General features: G+C 36.7%; 1 protein-coding gene across 4 annotated transcripts in view; it reads left to right on the forward strand.

Moving 5' to 3' along the window:
* Nucleotides 1-22,395, forward strand: part of CCDC186 (coiled-coil domain containing 186) — a 49,292-nt gene that overhangs the window by 20,167 nt on the left and 6,730 nt on the right. For 2 of the 4 annotated variants that reach the window (XM_077779450.1, XM_077779451.1), the window contains 10 exons: nucleotides 824-952; nucleotides 5,590-5,802; nucleotides 6,725-6,844; nucleotides 13,781-13,885; nucleotides 14,364-14,462; nucleotides 14,637-14,723; nucleotides 15,561-15,703; nucleotides 18,623-18,878; nucleotides 19,752-19,941; nucleotides 21,281-21,361. In XM_077779450.1, coding sequence (XP_077635576.1) covers nucleotides 824-952; nucleotides 5,590-5,802; nucleotides 6,725-6,844; nucleotides 13,781-13,885; nucleotides 14,364-14,462; nucleotides 14,637-14,723; nucleotides 15,561-15,703; nucleotides 18,623-18,878; nucleotides 19,752-19,941; nucleotides 21,281-21,361 — 1,423 coding nt within the window. The remainder of the gene's footprint in view (nucleotides 1-823; nucleotides 953-5,589; nucleotides 5,803-6,724; nucleotides 6,845-13,780; nucleotides 13,886-14,363; nucleotides 14,463-14,636; nucleotides 14,724-15,560; nucleotides 15,704-18,622; nucleotides 18,879-19,751; nucleotides 19,942-21,280; nucleotides 21,362-22,395) is intronic. The other 2 variants (XM_077779452.1, XM_077779453.1) reach the window with 2 other exon arrangements.

Below are 22,395 nucleotides of genomic sequence, written 5' to 3' on the forward strand. Positions count from 1 at the left end.
CCAGTTCTATAATTTTGCTCAAGTTTCCTATTTCCTTGTGAATCTTCTACTTCTGTCCGTTATTGAAAGTGAAGTATTGAAGTTTCCAACTATTAATTGCCTTCTTCATTTCTGTCAGTTTTTAGTTCATGTATTTTGGTGCTATATTATTAGGTACATATATACTTAGAATTATTATTATAGAATGACCATTTAACCATCATGAAATATTCCTCTTTGTCTCTGGTAACATTTTTTTTATTTTTTAGTTTATTTTGTATATTAGTATAGCACTCCTTTTCTTATGGCTGTTTACAAGCTGTATCTTTTTCTGTCCTTTTAGTCTGAATCTTTGAATTTAAAGCACCTCTTATAGAAAGCATATTGTTGGATCTTGTTTTTTACTCCAGTCTGATAATCTCTGCCTTTTGATGTGATTATTTAACACAATCTTGTTTAATGTTGTTATTGACAGTGGATTTATATCTGCCATATTTTTTATATGTCTCATGTCTATTTTGTTCCCCTGTTCCTCCCTTACTGCTTTCTTTTGCATTAAGTAAATATAACATTTAAATTTCTTTCGTATTTTCACTATATTTTTTTATTTCCATAGTGATTGTTCTTGAGCTTACTATATACATCTTACCAGAATCTGTCAGCTTTATACTAACTTACTTCTAATGAGATTTAGAAACAGGGCTAACTTTTACTTTTGATTTTGTGTTTTAAAGTGTATTCATTACTTCCTTTATGTTCCTTTTCATTGTTTATATTTATTTAAAGTGTTGGTGGTCTATTTGGTATAGTTATGAAAATAATCTGGAAATAATTTTCTTTACAGTTAGAATCAAGAATAGAGGAACTTAGTAAAGAAGTTAAAGCTTCTAAAGATAAACTTCTAGCTCAAGACATTGCAGCTAAAAATGCAGTTCAGCAGTTACATAAAGAAATGGCTCATCGGATGGAGCAGGTATTTTTCAAATCAGTGTCATTATTAACTTTATATTCTGGTGACTCTTATTATTATAAACTAACTTGTTAGACTGCTTTGAGTATGAGTGGTATCTTAAGAATAGGTAAATTTTATAAAAGATGCTAAAGCAACTCATAAATACATGCTAACTACAAAAATATTTTTAAAATTAGAGAAAAAAGTGAAAGTCCTCCTTCATTTGTACTTCTCTTTTCCTGCCCCCAATCCCTTTGTATCCCATTCCTTGTTCTGTAGCTAATTTATATTTTGGTTATGTATCTTACCACATATACAGGTATAAGTCACACAAGCATATGTGTATGTATTCATATACTTATTCCTCCTTTTTAAAAAAATTTTGTTTTATGTTTTGTTTATTTTTGAGGGCAGAGAGAGAGGGAGACACAGAGTCCAAAGCAGACTTCATACTCTGAGCTAGTTGTTAGCACAGAGTCTGACACGGGGCTCAAACTCATGAACTCTGAGAGCATGACCTGAGCCGAAGTCAGACACTTAACCTATGGAGCCACCCAGGCGCCCCCTTATTCCTTCTACTTGATTGGAATCTTACTGTACAATTTTTTGGGGGTTTTCCAACTTAATACATTTTGGTAATGTTTTTGAGTTGCTATTTATGGATTAAAGAAGAGATCATTTTAAGCATTGTTTTTTGTATTATTATTGCCTGCACTGTTAATTATAGGATCTTAGTCATCTTCATTTCTCTATCCACAAAACCTAGCATAATGCCTAATAACTGGTCCTTAAGGTGAATTGAATCAGAAGGTGATATCTGACTGCTAACACTGCCTGGGAGATGGATCCGGTTCTTTCTACCCTAAAGCTAAACTTTAACAAACAGTTGATCCTCAACCTTTATTTCTGTGATTTTTTTACAGTATGATGATTTAAAACCTATGCTATGCTCTCAGCTCTCAAACTTTTTGTACTAATTGAAGAGAAGTATAGAGGATGAGACCTTAAGAATTTGTTGGTTTTAATAGACTCAAACATAACCGATAATTAGAATCACCAAGCTGGTAATTAGAACCACAAAGCTTTTTAAAAAAAAATGTATTCTTTGGAGTTTATTATATTTAAAAAAAAAATAGTAGTTGGATATACACAATAACAATTTGAACAGTAAAAAATGAGTCTTCTTCCAAACATTTTCTCCCATTTTACCCCTTCCCAGAGGTAACCATTGATGATGCCCAGTTTCCTGTGTATTTGTCCCAAATGTTTGTTGCCTAGACATGCATGTATGTATTCTCCTTCTTCCTTCCATTCCCCCCTTCCTTTTTTTTTTTTAAATAATTGGCAACATGCTACATTCACTACTATGTAACTGTTCTCTCTATAATCATGAAAAATATAGATGAAGTTATTAACACTAGCTAATGTATTGCGATTTAGCTATGGGCCAGGCCATGTTCAAAGCACTTTACAACTTATTTAATCTTCACAACAACTCTAAGAGGTGGGTATTATTGTGTAGATTTTGGAGGTAATTTCATTTAAATATTTATAGTTCTGCTTCATTCCTTTTTTACTCCTACCTTTTCCTCTCAACTTTTTGAAAAATTTTAAGCCTGTAGAAAAGACAGAAGAATAGTAAAATGAATACTATTTTTCCTCTACGTACAGTCACCAAACCTGGTAAATTTTGTTTAGAAATAGATTCCCCACATGAGTGTGTACCTGTTTACGCTCACATACACAGTACATTGCCCAGTTTAATTTTCCAGCCTGAGGTTTCTCCATTTCTCAGACTATAGGTAGAATGAATTTGAACTTCAAACTTTCAAGAGGGTAGACTTACAATAAAAATTTCTCAGGGACTTACAGCATGTTCCCTTTATACCTTCATTCCTGGATGGGGAAATATCAACAGGGCAATAAAGAGTTCAGGCCTCGCATACCATTCTGGATTCCTGTTTCCTCTTAGCGTCTTGGGCCCTGAGGGTTTCTCATACTTTCTTGTGAGCTCAACTGTTTATTAAAAGGATATTTGTTGTATTTCATCTAAAATTTTTGGTGTTTTAGATGGGGATGATTTATCTACCATATTTTGAGACGCAGAACTTCTTACATTTTATCTTAATTTTAACTGGCTACTGAATCCCATTGATTATCTTATTCATGCTTTCTATATGTTCATCCAGGTCAGTGATAAATATCTTAAACTGGTCAAGTCCAAAGACTCCTTGGCTCCTCTTCCTTTATGTGTACCATAAATGGACTGACTTTCTACAGAAGCTTAAACAGCAGTTACTGTGTGATCTAGTTTAATAATCCCAACAGTTCTGGGAAGTAGATGCTGCCATCATCTGGGTTGAGACCTAGAAATGTGTACACTTAGTTCCCCACGTTATTCCTTTGTAGCTGATCCATGGATGACTGACAGGACATCCCTCCTGTAGTCAAGAACCTCATAATATTTTACTTTATCTATGTTAATTGTCTTTTTTCTAGTTTTTCTGCTTCTCATCTCTGAATTTCAGTGAAGCTACCACTGCCACCAGTTATCTTACTAAAACATTTATTTAATGAAAGGTTTGGTTTATAAATCCTTTGGCTTCCCATTGCCCGCAGGATAAAATCTTAACTCATTAGCATGATAAGAGAAGCCCTTCTTCCTTTAAAGATTTAATCTGTAGTTAAAACTGTTTCATAACTACTTCCCCCCAGTCCAATGCCCCAGTCCAACCAACATGCCAGATTTAAACCCTACAAATGTCTTGATACCCTCAAAAAGTTGCTATTTTATACCATTAGGCATTTATGTGTTTGTTTATATAATATGTAAACATTTCGTTTATATGTTACTCACACCTAGATAGTGAGCTCTTGTAGGACGGAAGCCACAACTTGTTCTTTGTGTTTCCAAAAGCTAATACATTATCTGAATATCAACTTAAGAAACTAAACTTCTTTTTAAGTTAATAGTACCACCAATTGCTTTTCCTAAGAACAGTTACTCAGTTATCTAAAAACACAGATAATTCTTTTAACCCAGTCCCAGCACAGTTTTCTCAGTCCTTGTCCTGTTACATTTTGGACTCCTCGGCGATCTCTGGCATCCCTATTCCAGTGTTGCCCTTAATTTTTCTTGAAAATTAGCAGGCTGTTTCAGTGGGAGGGGGAAACCCGGGAGGGGGAAACCCTAATTGGACAGTTTTAAAAAGTATTTATTTGTAGAGTATTCTTAGTGTCTTCCAGATGTGCTTCTCAGCTAGAGCAGAACTTCATGAAATGTTCTTTGCCAGTTACTTTGCTTCCGAGCATGGGTTACCTACGTTCTCTTAACACTATACCTTCTTCAATTCAGCTGTAGTATCCGTTGGCATTTACCACTAGATGCCAATGCAAATCCCTAAAATTTAAGGTTTCATCTTTTATAATATAAATTATGTGTTCCATCATATTTGCAAACTATGAGTATAAATTTACTCAAATGAAGGACTATCTGTAGTTTTCATTGTATGAAACTTCAGAATATGGAGTACCAGCTTATATTAATAGAGAAGTTTGAGAGTGTATAGATATCACACTTAATCCACAGAGGTATTTTTTATTAAGTGAAACACTTTAGAAAGTTTTTCATATACAGGAAAGCAAATGATCATTAATTAGCCTATGGTTGCCTAACTTTTTGCAAGGGAGCTAAGATTTTTAGATTTTAGGACTTGTCAGCTATATAGTCAGGACCCTGGCAGAAAATAGGAACTGCTGATTTGAGGATTTAATGAAAGAACTCTATAAAACGTATGAACAAGGTTTAGGAGGCCCAAAGGAAAAATGCGGGGTCCTGGCGTGCTAGAGGAGCCATTGTCAGTCTTTGGCTAAAGGAATACGGAGACGGAGCAGGTAATGCAACTCAGAGGCCTAGTTGTACGGTGTGGACACTGACACAGGCCTTGGCCTTCTGCCAACCCGTGGTGCCTCTGGAGGAGTCAGATCTCATGCTTTGCCTGTAATTCTGATCTGCCTAATGCCTCCTGTTGACCAAATCTGACTGGAAGTGTGAGGCCGAGGGAAGTGTTGATTCAGCCCGTGATCGTCATCTTCCCAAAGCACAGGGTGGGAGAGCAAAGAGTGGAAGAGTGCATCTGGAGGAGTAAACAGGAGACAGTAACTATGTCAGCCAAAGTAAAAGGAGTAGGAAAGAGTAAAAGCAAATAGTAGTGATAGTAATTTCTTGGCTGTATCATTTTCCATAATTTTGAATTTTTCCTTTCATTTAAAAGTTTCATGACACAGGCCTAGGAATGTTGTGCCAAAAATCCCAAAAAATTCATTGATAATATTACAGAAAAATATTATTTATTAATATTATTTTTTGTTGTTATTAAATTTTGTTATTTTAAAGTTTATTTATTTCTTTTGAGAGAGACAGAAAGAGCATAAGCAGGGGAGGGGCAGAGAGCAAGGGAGACAGAGGACCTGATCTGCTGTCAGGGCAGAGTCAGATGCAGGGCTCGAACTCACGAACTGAGATCAGGACCCGAGCCAAAGTTGGATGCTTCACCCCCTGAGTCACTTAGTTTCCCCAAGTATTATATATTTTGACTGATTCTGATTTTGTTTTGGGGAAAAAAAAAGTTTTATTAATGCTGGATATTTTTTCAAAGGCCAACAAAAAATGTGAAGAGGCACGCCAGGAGAAAGAGGCAATGGTAATGAAGTACGTAAGAGGTGAGAAGGAATCTTTAGACCTTCGCAAGGAAAAAGAGATACTTGAAAGAAAACTCAGAGATGCAAATAAAGAATCTGAGAAAAACACTAACAAAATTAAGCAGCTTTCTCAGGAGAAAGGGCGTTTGCACCAGCTGTATGAGACAAAGGTATCACTTGTGCTGTCGTACCTTAGTTGAAATGTATTCTTTTTGCTTTTCCTTATCTAATCAAATAATCATAACTTAACGTGGTTAAGTCAGTATTAAACATAAAGTGGTTTTTATTAGTTTACCTTCGAAGAACATGAATACTTTAGTGCCTTTAATATCTTATTACCTGTCTGCAAAAAGTCTTTCCTGAGAAAAAATGAGATTGACACTTTTATTGAATAACATTTTCTTCGTAGATATTTTTTAAAGTCTTCTTTTAATATCTATATGTGAAGAAATGAGAGTTTCTGTTCTAAAACATTTTATTTTGGTAAAATATGTACATAGTAGGATCAAGATGTAAACAGTTTTTCAGCCAGAAGTATATAATTTGAATCTCAATGTAACATCATTTATCATAGAATAAAATATTTATTTTTCTTGTAGAAAAACATGTTCTTCTTAGATGCTGCCCCAAAAGATTTAATTATTGAGCTTTTCAGAGTCCTTGCTTTTAACTCGCAGCCTCATGGTCTTATTTCTAGTGGATTATCATTTCTTGATGATGAATGTTATTTTTTTATAAATTAACTTTTAGTTCAGAAATGTTATTGTTCTTGGGAATTCTGGAAAAATTTAATTTGTATTTTATCTTAATGCCAGCCAGTTGGGAAGAATCATTAAGGTGTACTTGTACTTGCAACATATCTAGTTGGTTAAACTGTAAATCTTAATCATCTTATGTCTATTAATTTAATTTAGGATTTTGCTACTCTCTTAATCATTTGAACTTTGAATTAGGTTTGCAGCTTGTAGGTCATAATACGCTAGCCCCTGAAATAGAGTATTAATTGCAGTGATTATTTTGAGGAGGTATAAAAGATACACAAAGAATTGGTTGATTGTTTAAGTGAAAATATGACCCAGTGATATTTTTTAGGAAAGTGAAACTACTAGACTCACCAGAGAAATTGACAAATTAAAAGAAGATATCAACTCTCACATCATTAAAGTAAAATGGGCACAAAACAAATTAAAAGCAGAAATGGATTCACACAAGGTAAGTACTATAATGCAGTGGAAAAATTATTAAAAACCGTTTTAAGAGCAAATGCAGTAATAGTTAATGAGGCATAAAGCTTAATTTAGTGACTTCTGTGGCATAGGTAGGGCCTGAGTATTTGGTGATTGTGAAAAGAAATTTCCTTGCATGACTTACATATTAAATTTTATCATAAATTTAAAAAATATTAAACTTTATCATTGTTTAGAAATCCAAAATTTGTTCTTCAAATATTTTTTGATATCTATATTTAATATTAAACATTGTAAAATTTTAGGGGAAAGAGGAGAGTATGTAGGTTATAAAAACTAAAGGTAAACTCTGGAAATTTAAAAGAATGTCAGTGATGCTAAGATTATTATGATTAAGAAATAGAAATTCTTATTTATGTGGTGCCTGGGTGACTCAGGGTTGAGTGTCTGACTCTTGATTTCAGCTCAGGTCATGATCCCAGAGTTGTGGGACTGAGCCCTGCATGTGTCACCAAGTGTGGAGCCCGCTTGATGTGTTCTCTCTCCCTCTCCTCCGACTCTTCCCCAACTTGTGCACACCCTTGTGCACTCCCACTCTCTCAGAAATAAAATAAATAGGGCACCTGGGTGGTTTAGTTGGTTAAGCGTCAGACTTTGGCTCAGGTCATGATCTTGCGGTTCATGAGTTCGAGCCCCGAGTCAGGCTCTGTGCTGACAGCTCGGAGCCTGGAGCCTGCCTCTGATTCTGTGTCTCCGTCTCTCTCTGCCCATCCCCCATTCACGTGTGCATGCATGCTCTGTCAAAAATAAACATTAAAATTTTTTTAAATTAAAATAAATGTAAATTTTTATTTTAATAAGAGTATAATAAAGATTTTAAGAATGTTTCCATATCTGTTTATTATGAATATAATTGGTATTATGCCTAATGAGTTTAATTTTTTTTAAAAATTAATATGAAAAGCAATCATAAAGGCCGGTACCTGATGCCATAATTTCAAGCACTAGCTGAATTGGTGTAAGAGTTAATAAAAATCTGAAGATGATAGAATGTGAAGTAAAAGAACAACTTTTAAACATGATTTAAATAGAAGAGCAATGTTATTTATAACAATTGCCAAGTTTTCAAAAATAAGATAAATGGTATTGTTTAAAACCATAATCATAGGTTATCTCACCAAATAATTCTAAGTAGAACTGTTAATAACCTTTGGATATTTGCATATAACATCAGAGAAAACTGACGGGAGAAGTGTTGACGGTGGTGAAAGAATAGAGAATGGCAGCTGTCCTCAAGGTCTGAGCTAAGTGCTGATCTGCACCTGAGTGCTGGGGAGCTACACAGGCAGAGAAGGAATTGCCAGAAGGGAGTAGGGGCAAAAATCCTTGCAGTTCACACAGGCAGGGCTATAAATCATTTACAGTTTTCCTTTACTTTCAGTTACAGAATGAAGAATTAAAATTCCAAATCCTACATCATGGTAATGATTTCTAAACTATCTGAGTTGCTTCAAGATCTGAATATAATACTGGGTCATACCTAATATCTGCGGCAGTTTTCTCCTCGTTATCTATAGCCCTAAGGGATGGGATCTGAAACCTATACAATACTAGCATTGGAGAGTGAAAGGCTAACATTTGGTCTTCTAGGACCATATGTATTAAAAAATGGGTAATAATAAATATTTAATGGCAGCTTTGAAATCAGATGAAACCAGATACTTTGTAAGTAGGTTAGAGAAATGGTTTAAGGCTGACATAATGAGGTTACATGGTGTGGATTTCTAGCAAATGAAAATAACCAGCATATTGACACTAGTATATGGAAATTAGGAATTAACCAAATTTTTTAAGGCATTTATTAACCAGCAAGTATTTAACTGCGCCTTCCTCTGTGCACAGCACTGTATTAAATAATACGAATGCTGTAGAAACAAACCATGGAGGACACAGCAGTTGCTTTGAGAGAGTGTCTGAGATGGGATCCTGGTTATCTGTTTTATGTGTTTACCTAGTAGATGTGAGGTGGAGTCTCTGGATCAAAGGATGCAAGATTTAATGACTAGACAGTATAGGCCACCTTTTAAAGTGTGAACAAGAGCCAGGACCCTTGGAAGTATTTCTCCAGGCACCGCTTCCAGTTTCTAGTTCCTGCCCACCCAGTCCTAGGTATTAATATTGAAGTTCTGGATGTTACTGGATTCATTGTGATCATTAGTTTCTGATTAGGCCTCCAGAGCATTTTACCAGAAATTAAGTCTTAGGTGGATTGAATAGCTCCTTCATCAGTAGAATTTTCAATTGGATCAAACAGTAGAAATAATTTTATTTATTCCTTAAACTCCCTAGGAAATGAAAATGAAATGTGTTTGTAACACCTAACATCTAAAAACAAAAGCCTTTTATATTTAGTGTAGCGAAGGACTTTCTCCACAGTGTCCCTCATATACTTGTTCACCTACCTGGCTGCTACCTATTTACCTACTTGATCCCAGGATAAAATAATCTCACTGGTGCATAGATATGGCCAGCAAAAGATGTGGCATTAGACCATGGTTGGACTCTGCTGGGTGCTTGCTAGACAACTTTGCTTCAGAGAAATCTTGAGGAGTGGAGTCTTGGATATTAAGACAGCATCTAAAGCAGTAGGATGTAAGAGACTATAATATACTGCAGACCTAATATGCAACTAGGGGTTGTATATTTTATCATTTATTCCCTCAACAAGACTCTGCTACTTACTATCTGTGCTCTTCTCTGAAAGTTATCATGTTGTCACTAGTAGCCTGATTCTTAAATGGTTTACTTATAAGCCCCACTAATTAGAAGCTATGCTTACTTTTAATTAGCTTTACTATTATCTCACATAGTAGAACTGTATGTTCAGTTCTGCAACTCTTCTATAACTATACTTTGTTGCATTATGGAGTAACAGGGTCCAGTTTAGCCTCCCACCTTAAAAAACTTAAGAAAAGAAAATATATGAAATGAAGGTTTTTAGGCTTGGGATAACAAAGGCAGCACAGGACAGTGATCCCTGAGAGGAGGGAATCAGACAAGATGAAGAATTTTCAGGTTGCAGCAAAGAAAACCCCAGACAGATCCCAGCAGTCTCCATGAATTGAGGAGACAAAGTTTGAAGTACGGGAAACAGGGTAGCGTACTGGAGAAGTGAAAGATTTGGAGATCTGCGCTGCGTTCCCTTCATTTCTTCATTCAGCTCACTACTAATCAGTGTATGTGTGTGAGAAAGTTAGAAGTGGAGAAAGAACTATCAGAAAGGAGTAGGGGTGACAATTCTTATGGCTCACACAGGCCTAGTAGGAGCTGTTTATATTTCCCCCAAACAAGAGAAAGCCCTCTTAACATACAGGGCATCCGGTGGTCCTCAGAAGGGTGTTGCTTTAGCAGTGGGGACTAATTAGCTCAAGATCAAAGTCTGTCCTGGACCCATCTTACACAGCTTTGAAAGAAAGCCACAAATCAAATTGTTTCAAATAACCATGTCTCAGGAAAAAAAGCCAAAATATTTAAGTGAGTTCAGAATAAGACCTAAAAGCTTAAAATTCACAATGTCTGGTATCTAATAAAAAATTACCAGACCTGCAAAGAAGCAGGAAAATATAGCCTATAATGAGAAGAAAAGAAAAGTCAATTGGTAGAAACACAACCAGAAATGACATAGATGCAAGAAGTAGGCAAGATGTTAAAACATCTATTATAAAACAGCTATTATAAAAATATACTCCATATATTCAAGAAGATAGGTAAAAGTGTATGTTAAAAGGACATATGTAAAAGGCCAAATTGATGTAATGTCTGAGATGAAAAATACAGTGGACAGAATTAACAAGATTAGATACTATAGAAGACAAGACTAGTGAACTTGAAAATCATGAAACTTTAAAAGCATATATGAAAACATAGCATAGAAAACTATGCTAGTGACTCCTAGATTTATAACTTGTACACAGAATTCTAGATTCATATAGTCAAGCGGCTGTTTGGCATCTGACATCTTGGATGACTCAGAGGTATCTTCAACTGAACAGGTCTAAAATTCAGTGGCTACTGTGCCTGCCCTCCATTGCTTCCCCTTCTCAATTGATGGCAATTCGTTCATTTACTTGCCCAGGCCAAAAACCTTGGGTTTTTCCATGAATTCTCAGTCACCATATCCAGTCCTTTAGTGAATCTTCTCGCTTACTTTCAGGTCTTCACCCACCTGTCACCTCTCAATGGCACATTCATTCCCTGATTCTCTAAACATTCGTGCCTTCCCTCAGACTTGCTTGTGCCCTTTATTTTTACTCCTTAGCACTTGTCACTATCTAATAGAACAGATTTTTACTTCTGTATTTTATGTATTATTTAGGATCATCATTAGAATACCAGCTTTATGAGAGTAGAGATTTTACCCATCTATCTGCCAGTAATATTTCACCAAAGCTTAGAACAGTGCCTTCCACAGCAGTGAATACAGAATGAGTGGCTGCATCAATGAAACATAGTACCTTAACCAAAACTAATTTTATTCAGTTGTTTATTTAATAATTGTTTAGCATTCTAGGAATCTCCCAATTGCTATTTTTTGAGTGAATGGAGCACCTACTGTGTGCCTAGCTGTTTCAGTTATTGACAATCTAGAAGTAGGAAAAAATATATGGAAGATTTCATTCTCTCCCTTCTCTCCACTCCCCTCCCCCTCCTCTCTTCAAGCTCATACTCTAATATTTAAAAAAACCAATATTTGAAAAAGTCTCCATATTTTAGAAGTAATACTGAGTTTTAATACAGACCAAGTTTTTATTAAAAGACCAGCAACTGGAAGTATCTAGCTAAGTACTTAATTGTACGCTAGATATAATAAAAAATGACATGAAAGAAGTGGTGTGTGAAGATAGATGGTTCAAAAGATGAGAAAGATGTTCTAAATGGAGTAACAACAAGAAAAGAGGAAAAATGGGAGATGAGTATTTAATGTTTAGCAAGACCAGCCTACCTAGAGCAGAAGGTTTGTATTAGTGATTCCTTCGTTGATTCAGCACATAGTACTAGAACAATTAATATGTAGCAAGTACTAAGCCAGGGGTTGTCTAGAAGCTGTGACCTCAAAGGGGGAAACATATAAGCTACAGTATGGTGTATAAATTGCTATAAGCTATGATGCCCTGGATTCTGTCTATGGGAAGGCAGAATAGGAGCATCTACCCCCATTCTGACTAGCCTCTACCAGGAGGTCATACCTAAACCCTCCTCTCAAATCCACGGTAGCCCAGACCATGGGACTGGATGGATGCCTTGAAGCAGAACTTTGGAAAATGAGCTGCAGAGCAGCGCTCTATCTGGAAAATTGCCGCAGGAACCAGGTGAGGATACAGAGAAGGCCACAGCAGAGAGGGAAAAACAGGACATTGTCTTGTAGTCGAAACAGAGGAAGGAAATCCAAAGAGTCAGAAGGGGTCAGAAACTGGAGCAGTAAGTCAAGGATTAAAAATGAGAGAAAGTAATTGGATTTGATGAGAGTAGTTCGTACAAACTTCAGATTTGCTCTTTGAGGAGAGCAGTTAGGAATAGAAACCAAATCGCAGCATGGATGCGTAAGACGGTTTTGAATAGATACCATGGCTGTAAAACAAACTGTCTTATGTGTGTGTGCAAAGAACACTTTGTTCTTCTTGGCGTATCGTGTTAGTTACCCTTAGTGATTGACTTAAAACTCTTATCAAATTTAACTTTATTTAATGGCTATCAGTTCACTGCATAGGCCACTTTATTTTTTGTCAAAAGCATGAAGTGTTATTTCTAGAATAGTATCTGACCTCTCAGTGGCAGAGCCAAGAGCTTCCTCTACTCTTGTTCTTACCATTCATCACATTACTGTGCTCAACCTTGTCACTGTCTGTGAAGCACAGTGGTTTTCCTTCTCCAGTGTAGGGAAGACCCCAGTTCTCCCTACTGTGTGTTCCTTCCCTGTGAGTCTCCTTTACTTTTACACAAAACACTTTACCTCTGACACTTCCGGTCACCAGATGTGTGCAGGTTTTCCCCCATTACAAATAATCCTCTGTGATACCACCCAGGGGTCCTACAGTTTAATTCAACTCAGACACCTCTCCCTGGAGACAGCATGCGATCCCACAGATTAAGGGCTCAGGCTTACACGCCCTGGCACATACACACTTCAGAAGTTACCACCCGTGCTTATGACCAGCCAGCTATACATCAGAAGTTCCAGCGACCCCCTTCTTGGGTTTGAAAATTTGCTTAAAGAACAGACACACGTTCACTACATTAGTAAAGGGTATGATAAAGGACACAGATGAACAACCAGCTGAAGAGATGTGTAGGGTGGAGTCTGGGTGGGTCCCAAGTGCAGGAGCTTCCATCCCCATGGAGCTGGGGCTCATCACCCTCTCAGAGTGCTTGCACTTGCCGGGTGGAAGTTCTCCAGACCTATACTCTGCAATTTTTATGGAGGCTTCATTATGTAGGCATGACGGATCATCAGCTTCATCTTCAGGCTTTCTTTGGGAGCTAAAAATTTCCGGCTTCTAATTGTGACTTGGTCTTTTTGGTGACCAGCTCTCACTCAGGAGCCCACCTGGAGTTACCTCATTAGAACAAAAGACTCCTGTCACTCAGGAAGTTACAGGGATTTCAAAAGCTCTGTGTCAAGAACAGAGGCTTTCAAAAGCAATATTGCAATGGAGCGCCTGGGTGGCTCAGTCAGTTAAGCATCCAACTCTTGATCTCAGCTCAGCTCTTACTTTCAGGGTCGTGACTTCAAGCCCTGCATTGAGCTCCATTCCCCCCCCCTCCCAACTATTGCAACAAGAAATGTTCCTAGTGTTCTTATCACTTAGGATATTACAAGGGATTTAGGAGCTTTGTGTCAAGAACCAAGGCAGAGACCAATACTGACTTTTTCTTGTCTCATACTGTCTTTTTGTCACTGCAGGAAACCAAAGATAAACTCAAAGAAACAACCACAAAGTTAACTCAAGCAAAGGAAGAAGCAGATCAGATACGGAAAAATTGTCAGGATATGATAAAAACGTATCAGGTATGCTTAGCTTTTCAAATAGATTAGTAAGAAAATTGCACCACATATCAGTACTCAGTTCACTAATGTTTTGTATCTGTAATATTTGAAGTGTGGAATGGATTTGGTAGGGCAGTTAAATAAATTACAGGCTATTTCCTGTGTTAAAGTACTTGCAGCTTAAATAGAGACCTTAAAAAGGGAAGTTTTTAACTAAATAAACAGACTAGAAAATGTCAGAAGAATGAAGAGTACAGGAAATGTATAACCTAAAACCTACTCTGTATTATGTTACCTATCTTAAGTGGTATTCTTGCTCATGGAGAATTGACATATTAAAAACCTTTCAAAAAAAGAAAAAAGAAATCTTTCAATGCAGTGCCTTTTAGATATGCAAGGTATGCATTTCACAGTCAGTAAACAATGGCAAAAGCCTTCACGTTCCATCATATAAAACCTTAAAAATTTAAGTCTCCTTTTTACATTTCCTTTCCATTAGGAGTCAGAAGAGATTAAATCAAATGAGCTGGATGCCAAGCTTAGAGTCACAAAAGGAGAGCTTGAAAAACAGATGCAGGAAAAATCTGACCAGCTAGAGGTGAGTGGCTTTGCTCTTTTCAGACCCTAGACTGTGCAATAAATACAGAAGGAGAGGAATAATAAGTACTGTTGTCTCTTTTGAAGGCCTTTTCGAAGGAACACGCAATAAATTTTATATCTTGTTTATTAGTACATAATGATTTGTGGTTTCTTTTAAACTTTTATTTAACAGATGCATCATGCCAAAATAAAAGAACTGGAAGATCTGAAGAGGACATTTAAGGAGGGCATGGATGAACTACGAACCCTGAGAACAAAGGTAATTAAATCTTTAGTCACTTCAGAGGAAGGGTCAATGTATCCAATTTGAGACTCATTCTGATTTTTTAAGTGTTGGAGAAAGGATATTTATATAGAAATGTTTCAAAATGAAAGAACTCAGAGGAGTAGAATGTCGATTTCCTAGCAACGAAGTTGACTCTTTTGTTGAAGAAAATGTCTTCCACTTTAGTCCCTTTGAAGTATTTGCCAAACATTCCTGTTTTACAGCACATTTGCTGTTTCTATATCTTCTCTTTGGGCCTCTAATGTGAGGCAGTCTTATCAGCAGATTAATTGGAAAGATAGTTGGACTTTAGAACTGTGAGTGACAAAAAAATAATAGACTTTATATTTCTCCTGTATAGTCCTGACAGTGTTAACTTCTAACAGTCTAGTCTAGTCCTTATTAGAAGAATAGTATCCCTTTTAATATGGATGTGAAATATCACTGTATATCATTTATTTATTTAGAAATAGGCTTTTAAGTAACGACCCAGAATTTGCCATCACTTAATAATTTTCAAAGTGCCTTTCATGTGCCCTTCTATTTGTTCTCTGTGCCAGTTTTTCAAGGTACGTAGGGAAGGTATGCTGTTTTCAGGTGAGGAAATGGAGATTCAGCAAAAACATTGTGACAAGCTAAAACTCATGAGACTAAATCAGAAGAAATCTGAGACTGAATCTCAGGACTGTTAACATCCCATTATGTTTTCTTCACATTAATTAATATTGCTCTAGAATTTAGCATAGATTATTACTATGTAATCACTATTCGAAGTACTTAGGAAGCGAGAAAATATTATTTGTTGTCTAACTTGGTTATGATTATTGATAGGTGAAATGTCTAGAAGATGAGCGATTAAGAACAGAAGATGAGTTATCAAAATATAAGGAAATTATTAATCGCCAAAAAGCTGAAATTCAGAATTTATTGGACAAAGTGAAAATTGTGGATCAGATACAGGAACAGCATCAAAGGTATAAACTGAGCAACTTGTGTTTATGCTAATCAATAGGCTTTTAATTTTAATCTCAAGATTGTGTCATTAAATGCCATTAATGCATTAAACAAGAATAATTTTACAATTTTACCAGCTAAAAAGTTTTAAATTCCTGTCTTCATTTGAACTTTTTTGGATTACCTTTGAAGTTCCTTTTATGACTTTTAAAAATCAAAGCTTATATACCCTAGATATTGGAAGTAGCAATTTATAAGACAGAATGGCTTAAGTTTCTTTATCCATTCTTTAACTTCAAATTATGTTATTTACATAATTTATAAGTTTTTCTTCTAAGAGGTAGATGTATATCTTTATCTGTATCTTTGGGTGTATGTCGCACAGAGTCAGGAGCTGACCTTATTCCTTGGCTTCTTGTAAAACCATTTAATTTAGCTAGACTCTACTCGTGACATGACCTGGCAGAGCATGGATTCAGCCTGAATCCAAATACCTTCTTTTTCATTCCTTACCAATATCTGCTGCTGAGTGTTGCTAAAAATCCTCACCATCGTAAGGGTTGATGCTGTGATAAATCCATGATTAGTTGGCAACCTCAATTGGAAATGTTAATGATGTCCTTAGTCACAGCCTAACCCACCTGGAAGCTTCTGTTCCTGCTTTTGTTCATACTTCTGGCCTCCCTCCTCTTGCTATTTGCTCTTAGCAGGCAGTTACCTCTTATGTACTTCACAAAGAAATGGGAGCTCCAGGTAACAAGTGCTTGCAACCTCTTACTATCTGCCCTGTGAAGTTGCCTGCATTTGCAACCTTTCTTCTTTCCTTTCCTTTTGTGATTATGCAAGAAGTGTTCCTGTTCCCCTATGAACTGAATTTTTCTCTCTACTTCTGTGTATCCTGTGCTCTTCTGCCTTCTCTTATCCTTTATTTCTTACCTGTCTCTACTTAATTTTTGTCTTTCTGCATTTAAATATTATATATTAAAAACATTTAAACTCCTATACTCCCTTCTACCTTTTTCCTGTCCTTCACAACCAAAATCCTTGTAGAATCATCTAAACAACTCCTCCATGCCCTTACTTCCTTTGTTCTGTTTTTCTCTACTTTGTTCTAGCTTCTACCCTAACATCCCATTAAAAAACTGCTAATGCCTCCTTAAATCCAGCAGACACTTCTCAGATGAAGCCTTGCTTAAATTTTCTGTATTTTTAAAAATTTTACTTATTTATCTTGAAAGAGAGAGGGAGAGTATGAGTGGAGGAGGTACCGAGAGAGAGGGAGAAAGAAATCTCAAGCAGCCACCACACCCAGCACAGAGCCCAACACGGGGCTTGATTTCACAGACTGTGAGATCATGACGAGCCCAAATCAAGTGTTGACAGTTAACTGACTAAGCCACCTCCATGCCCTGAATTTTCAGTATGAAGCCCATTAAGCCCATTATCCTTCTTGACATGCTCAGTTCTTTGGCTTCATTTCAGATCTTGCTTTCCTGGTGTTCTTCCCCACTTTGTGGCCACTCCTTTTCTCATCTCCTTGGCAGCCTTCTCTTTGTCGTAAAACTCTTTTGTTACTATTTTTTTATACCCCTGAGTGATCCTTACTGTTCCCATAGTATACTGCAGGACCTTCAGATATTATCTTCAGCCCTTTGTACTCAGCTCCAGACACACAAGTATTAGAGATGCTTCAAACTGTAACATGTCCCAAACTGATTCATCTATCCCGTCCGTAAAAATACTCCTCTCATGTTCCTGAGGTGAGTGGTGAGTGTAGCACCCACAGGACTTTCCAGCCCAGGAACCTGGGGGTCCCTGCTTGGCTCTTCTCTCCTTCTCCTCACATATCGAACCAGTAACAGAGTATTAATGAGTATCTTTCAAGTCTGTGTATTTTTTATATTCCCACCACTGCTACTACCATTGCCGTTTCATCTTGAAAACTGCCACAACTTCTAAACTGCCTTTTTTGGGGGTTGGTGGGTTTTTTTCTTCCCTTTTAATCCATTGCCTACGCTGTGGTTAACATAACCTTTTAAAAATGGAAATCTCACAACCTTTCAGTGATTTCCTTTGGCTCAAGGACTGCCCTGTGAGTTCAGATGCCTTAGCATGGCTTGGAAGGGCATTAGTGACCTTCTTCTCCCTCTGTGCTTTCTCTTTTTTCACTCTTGGGTTTCAGCCGTAATTGTGTACAACTGTTGATTGTGTTCTGGGTGCAAGCGCTGTGTTAAATGCTGGGGACAGAATGCTGTCCGTGTCCTCATCAGTGTCAAACCAACAAGAAAGTCACTCTCTTGTTCCCTCCCCAGATTTAGAACATACTGTTTCTTCTGCCAGGGACGGATTTTGATGTCCCAGTCACTTCTACTTTTTCTTTAAGTCAGGAATTAGCAAATTCTGGCCCAAGAACTGAATCCAGTCCACTGCCATTTTTTGTAAAAAGTTTTGTTTTATTTATTTATTTATTTATTTTTTGGAACACAGCAGCTCTTGTTCCTTTATGAGTTGTCTGTGGCTGCGTTCGCAGCACAGTCCCCAGGAAGGACAGTCGCCACAGGGCCATGTGCCCTAGAAGCTTAAACTGCACACTGTCTGGGCGTTTTACAGGAAAAGTTTGCTCACCCTACTTTAAGTATTAGTTTAAACATCACTTAAGCAGGCAGCCCACTCCACGCTCTCCTCAGAAATGTTTTATCAAATGGACAATTTCCTTACGTAACTGAAAGCTCTTTGAAAGCAGGCCGGTGTTGAGCTTGCTCGCGTACACTTCCAGCTCTCAGTTGCTAGCACGAATGAGGTAGTCGTCAAAATCCGGATAATTTGGATGAATGCATAAAAGTACCTTTATAAAACATTGTATATGATGGAAACTCCCAAACCATTAATTTAATGTCTTTTAATAGTTTTTCCCCCTAAATATAAACTCTGTTTCTTAGAGGTAAACAAGAAATTGAAAATTTGAAGGAAGAAGTGGAAAGTCTAAATTCTTTGATTAATGACCTACAAAAAGACATCGAAGGCAGTCGGAAAAGAGAATCTGAGCTACTGCTGTTTACAGAAAAGCTCACTAGTAAGAATGCGCAGCTCCAGTCTGAATCCAATGCTTTGCAGTCACAACTGGATAAGCTTTCCTGTAGTGAAAGTCAGTTACAAAGCCAATGTGAACAAATGAAACAGACAAATACTAATTTGGTAAGTACAAATTTACATTTAACTTTCAAAGCATCATAGCAAGAAGCACAAATTAAATTTTCCTACTAGCGTAAACCCACCAGTAGTTGAGTTAAATTTTTTTTTCTGTATTGGCATTGCTAGCAATTTCAAATGCTGTGCAAAGCATCAGTTTTTCTTTCCAACTTGTTCAAAGTGTCCTTCTTCCTTCCTTATATAATTTATAATAAAATGTCTCCCTAAAAGGCTTATGAAAAAGTATTTCATTTTTGAAAATAAGAAAACCATGGTTTTTGTCATTTCTAACCAGAATTACTATATATTTTTCAAAGTTATTTCAAATTTCTATACGTTTATAGTTTAAAAACTGTTTACTATAGGGGCGCCTGGGTGGCTCAGTCACCTGGTCATCGACGTTGGCTCAGGTCATGATCTCTCAGTTCCTGGGTTCAAGCCCTGTGTTGGACTCTGTACTGACAGCTCCGAGCCTGGAGCCTGCTTCAGATTCTGTGTCTCCCTCTCTCTCTGCCCCTTCCCAGTTCGTGCTCTCTCTCTTAAAAATGAATAAATGTTAAAAAAAAAATTTTTAATGGTTTACTATTTCTAAGTTATGGAAGTATCTTCAGGTTACTCATAAAAATAATTTGGGATTTTAGTCCAAAATATATAGAGATGTTATTCATATTCTCTTGCGTGTATAAAATGGAAAATGCATTAATATGCCCCCTGCATTCCTCTGTGAGGAATTTGGGGAGCTCAGGAAATAGAACCTGGTAAGGAATGATTCTGGAAGAATCTGCCATCAAGGACCTTATATTTTCAGGGTTTTAAACTATGAGCAGTAATGGAAACAGATATTAAAACTGGTGTGTTTTGTTTGCTCTTAATATTTAGGAGAGTAGATTGTTGAAAGAGGAGGAACTGCGGAAAGAGGAGGTCCAGACCCTGCAAGCGGATCTCGCCAGTAGACAAACAGAAGTTAAAGCCCTCAGCACACAGATTGAAGAACTAAAAGATGAATTAGTCACTCAGAGACGTAAACATGCCTCGAGTGTCAAGGATCTTATCAAACAACTCCAGCAAGGTACCAAATTCTCACACACTTAGACTTTCACATTGTTTCTTTTAGTCCTTAAGGATTTATAGAAACATTATACTTTACATCAGACTCTACCACATTGATTAGAGCTGTATGTTCTTTTTAATGTATTAATGTTCATAAAGCAAATCACTAAACCTCTTATAGTTTCACAAATAGTTTATAACATCTTCTATGCTAAAGGACACTTATTTGCACAATCCTGAAATGTGAGAATTGGGAATGTACCTTAGGGAAGTAGTGTCTAAACTTTTTTTGACCACATGCTCCTATCAGTAAAAAGTATTTAAGCATTTGTTCTCCGATGTATATATATTTATTTATAAATTTTAAACATGTATTATTTTACATTAAAAATATAAATTTTAAAAGATCGCGGGGCACCTGGGTGGCTCAGTCGGTTGAACATCTGACTTTGGCTCAGGTCATGATCTCATGGTTCGTGGGTTTGAGCCCCGCATCAGGCTCTGTGCTGACAGCTAGCTCAGGGCCTGGAGTCTGCTTTGGATTCTGTGTCTCCCTCTCTCTGACCCTCCCCTGCTCATGCTGTCTCTATCTCTTTCTCAAAAATAAATAAGATATTAAAAAAAAAAAGATCGGATGAAATACAAGTATAAATGGAAGTTCTATATTTTCTCCCTGTACATGCTATAAGTTGTTTTATTTAGCATCTAGGTACCTGCACCCAACTTGTAGAGATCATTGAACCCTAACCCTTCATCTTAGAGGAAACTGAGGCCCAGACAGGTTATTATCTGAACACAACAGCTAGGACTAGAACCCAAATTTCTCTTCATTTAAAAATTCATACAATTATTTGGAGTCTATGCAAGTCTGTGCTTAGATACAAGGATGAATAAGATATATATTCTGACTTTCTAATCTCTAGTATTCCTCATTTCTTTACGGTAAAATAGGGTGAAATATAGTAATAGGATCAAAGAAATTTAGCATTTACTTAATATGAATACATTCAGGTATTTGCCATAAGAATTCAGTTTGTTTTTAAAGCTATAATGAAGGGAAATCTCTGGCATCATGGAGATTATCTAAATCCGTCAGGATTCCCGAAAGTTGGGGCACTGCACCTGAATGATACCATCACCGTGTTGTTTCTGTATATCCTGTATTTGACCTGTACGTTTCTACATATCATTTTATATGAATGACTACCATGGCCCTCCTGTCTAAAGTATGTATTCAACAAATTTCTCTTGTTGTTTAAGCCATTTTTGCTTAAGTGATTTTAGCAGTTAAGATCAGAGATCGTGGGGACAAATGGTCATGATAATTGTCACCAGTAATCCATTTCTTTTTCCTGTAGCAAGAAGAAGGTTAGACCAGATTGAGAATGGAAACTATGACAAAGAAGTCAGCAGCATGGGGAGTCGCTCCAGTTCATCCGGTAAACAACTCGGGCTTCTCGTGTTACCTGGTGACTGACTGTAAAAAGAAGTAGCTTTTTTTGTGTGTTAAAAAGTATTGATATGCTTTTTTTTTTCCATTTTGAATCATAAAATTTGTAGTATTTCCAGTTAATTTCCAGTTAATATTTACATTCTCATCACCATCCAGGGTTTCAGGTTTGCCATGGGGTTCTAGATTGTCTCCCTGCCTCTTTTGTACCTGCTGCTGCTTTATTCTGTGTAACAGTTTTCCCCTCATTTTTCAATTTAGATTTGTGTCCATCCATAGAGAGAGATTGGGTATAATACGGCCCTTCTCTCTCTCTTTCCCTTTATATTATTTTTAACACCTGAAAACTAATGAAATGATTATGTATCAGATCTTATATACATGTGTGTGTGTATTTTTAAATTTTTTAGCTTTTCTCATGGTAAATATGCCAAAAATTATGATTGATATCATTGTGGAAATGATAATTAGTAAAATATCAGTGTATTTGTCATTTCGGAATGCCGGGAACCATGCTAAGCACTTTAAACCTTATTGATTCTGCAGAATAGTCATGTGAGGTAAGTGTTATAATTCACATTTTAGATATGAGGAAACTAAGATTACGAATGTTCTGTGACTTGCTCCAGGTTCACAGCGACAGAACTCTCAGACTCGAGAGCCCTTTCATGCCATTACACTGCACTCCGTCTCAGGAGCTGTGCATCACGGGGGTGGGGAGGCATCAGCTGCTCCAGCAGTGGGAGATGCTGTAGTAGAAGGAACATGCGTGTGAAATTACACATAGGTATTTTGAAACAAGTCTGTCATTTATTAGTGTCCAACCTCGAATAAGTCTATTCTTTGTCTTCAGTCTACAAAATGGAGTTGAGAAAACACTTATGTTTGTAGTATAAAAAGGATCAGAAATTTTTCTCAACTGATGTTGGTAAAAATAATAGCTAACACTTACTGAGTATTTATTATATGTACTGTGCCAAGCACTTTCAAATATATTAACTTATTTAAATGAGGTTAACAATC

The sequence above is a fragment of the Crocuta crocuta genome, unplaced genomic scaffold (genome assembly GCF_008692635.1).
Source record: "Crocuta crocuta isolate KB4526 unplaced genomic scaffold, BGI_CrCroc_1.0 scaffold138, whole genome shotgun sequence".
Classification (NCBI taxonomy): Eukaryota; Metazoa; Chordata; class Mammalia; order Carnivora; family Hyaenidae; genus Crocuta; species Crocuta crocuta.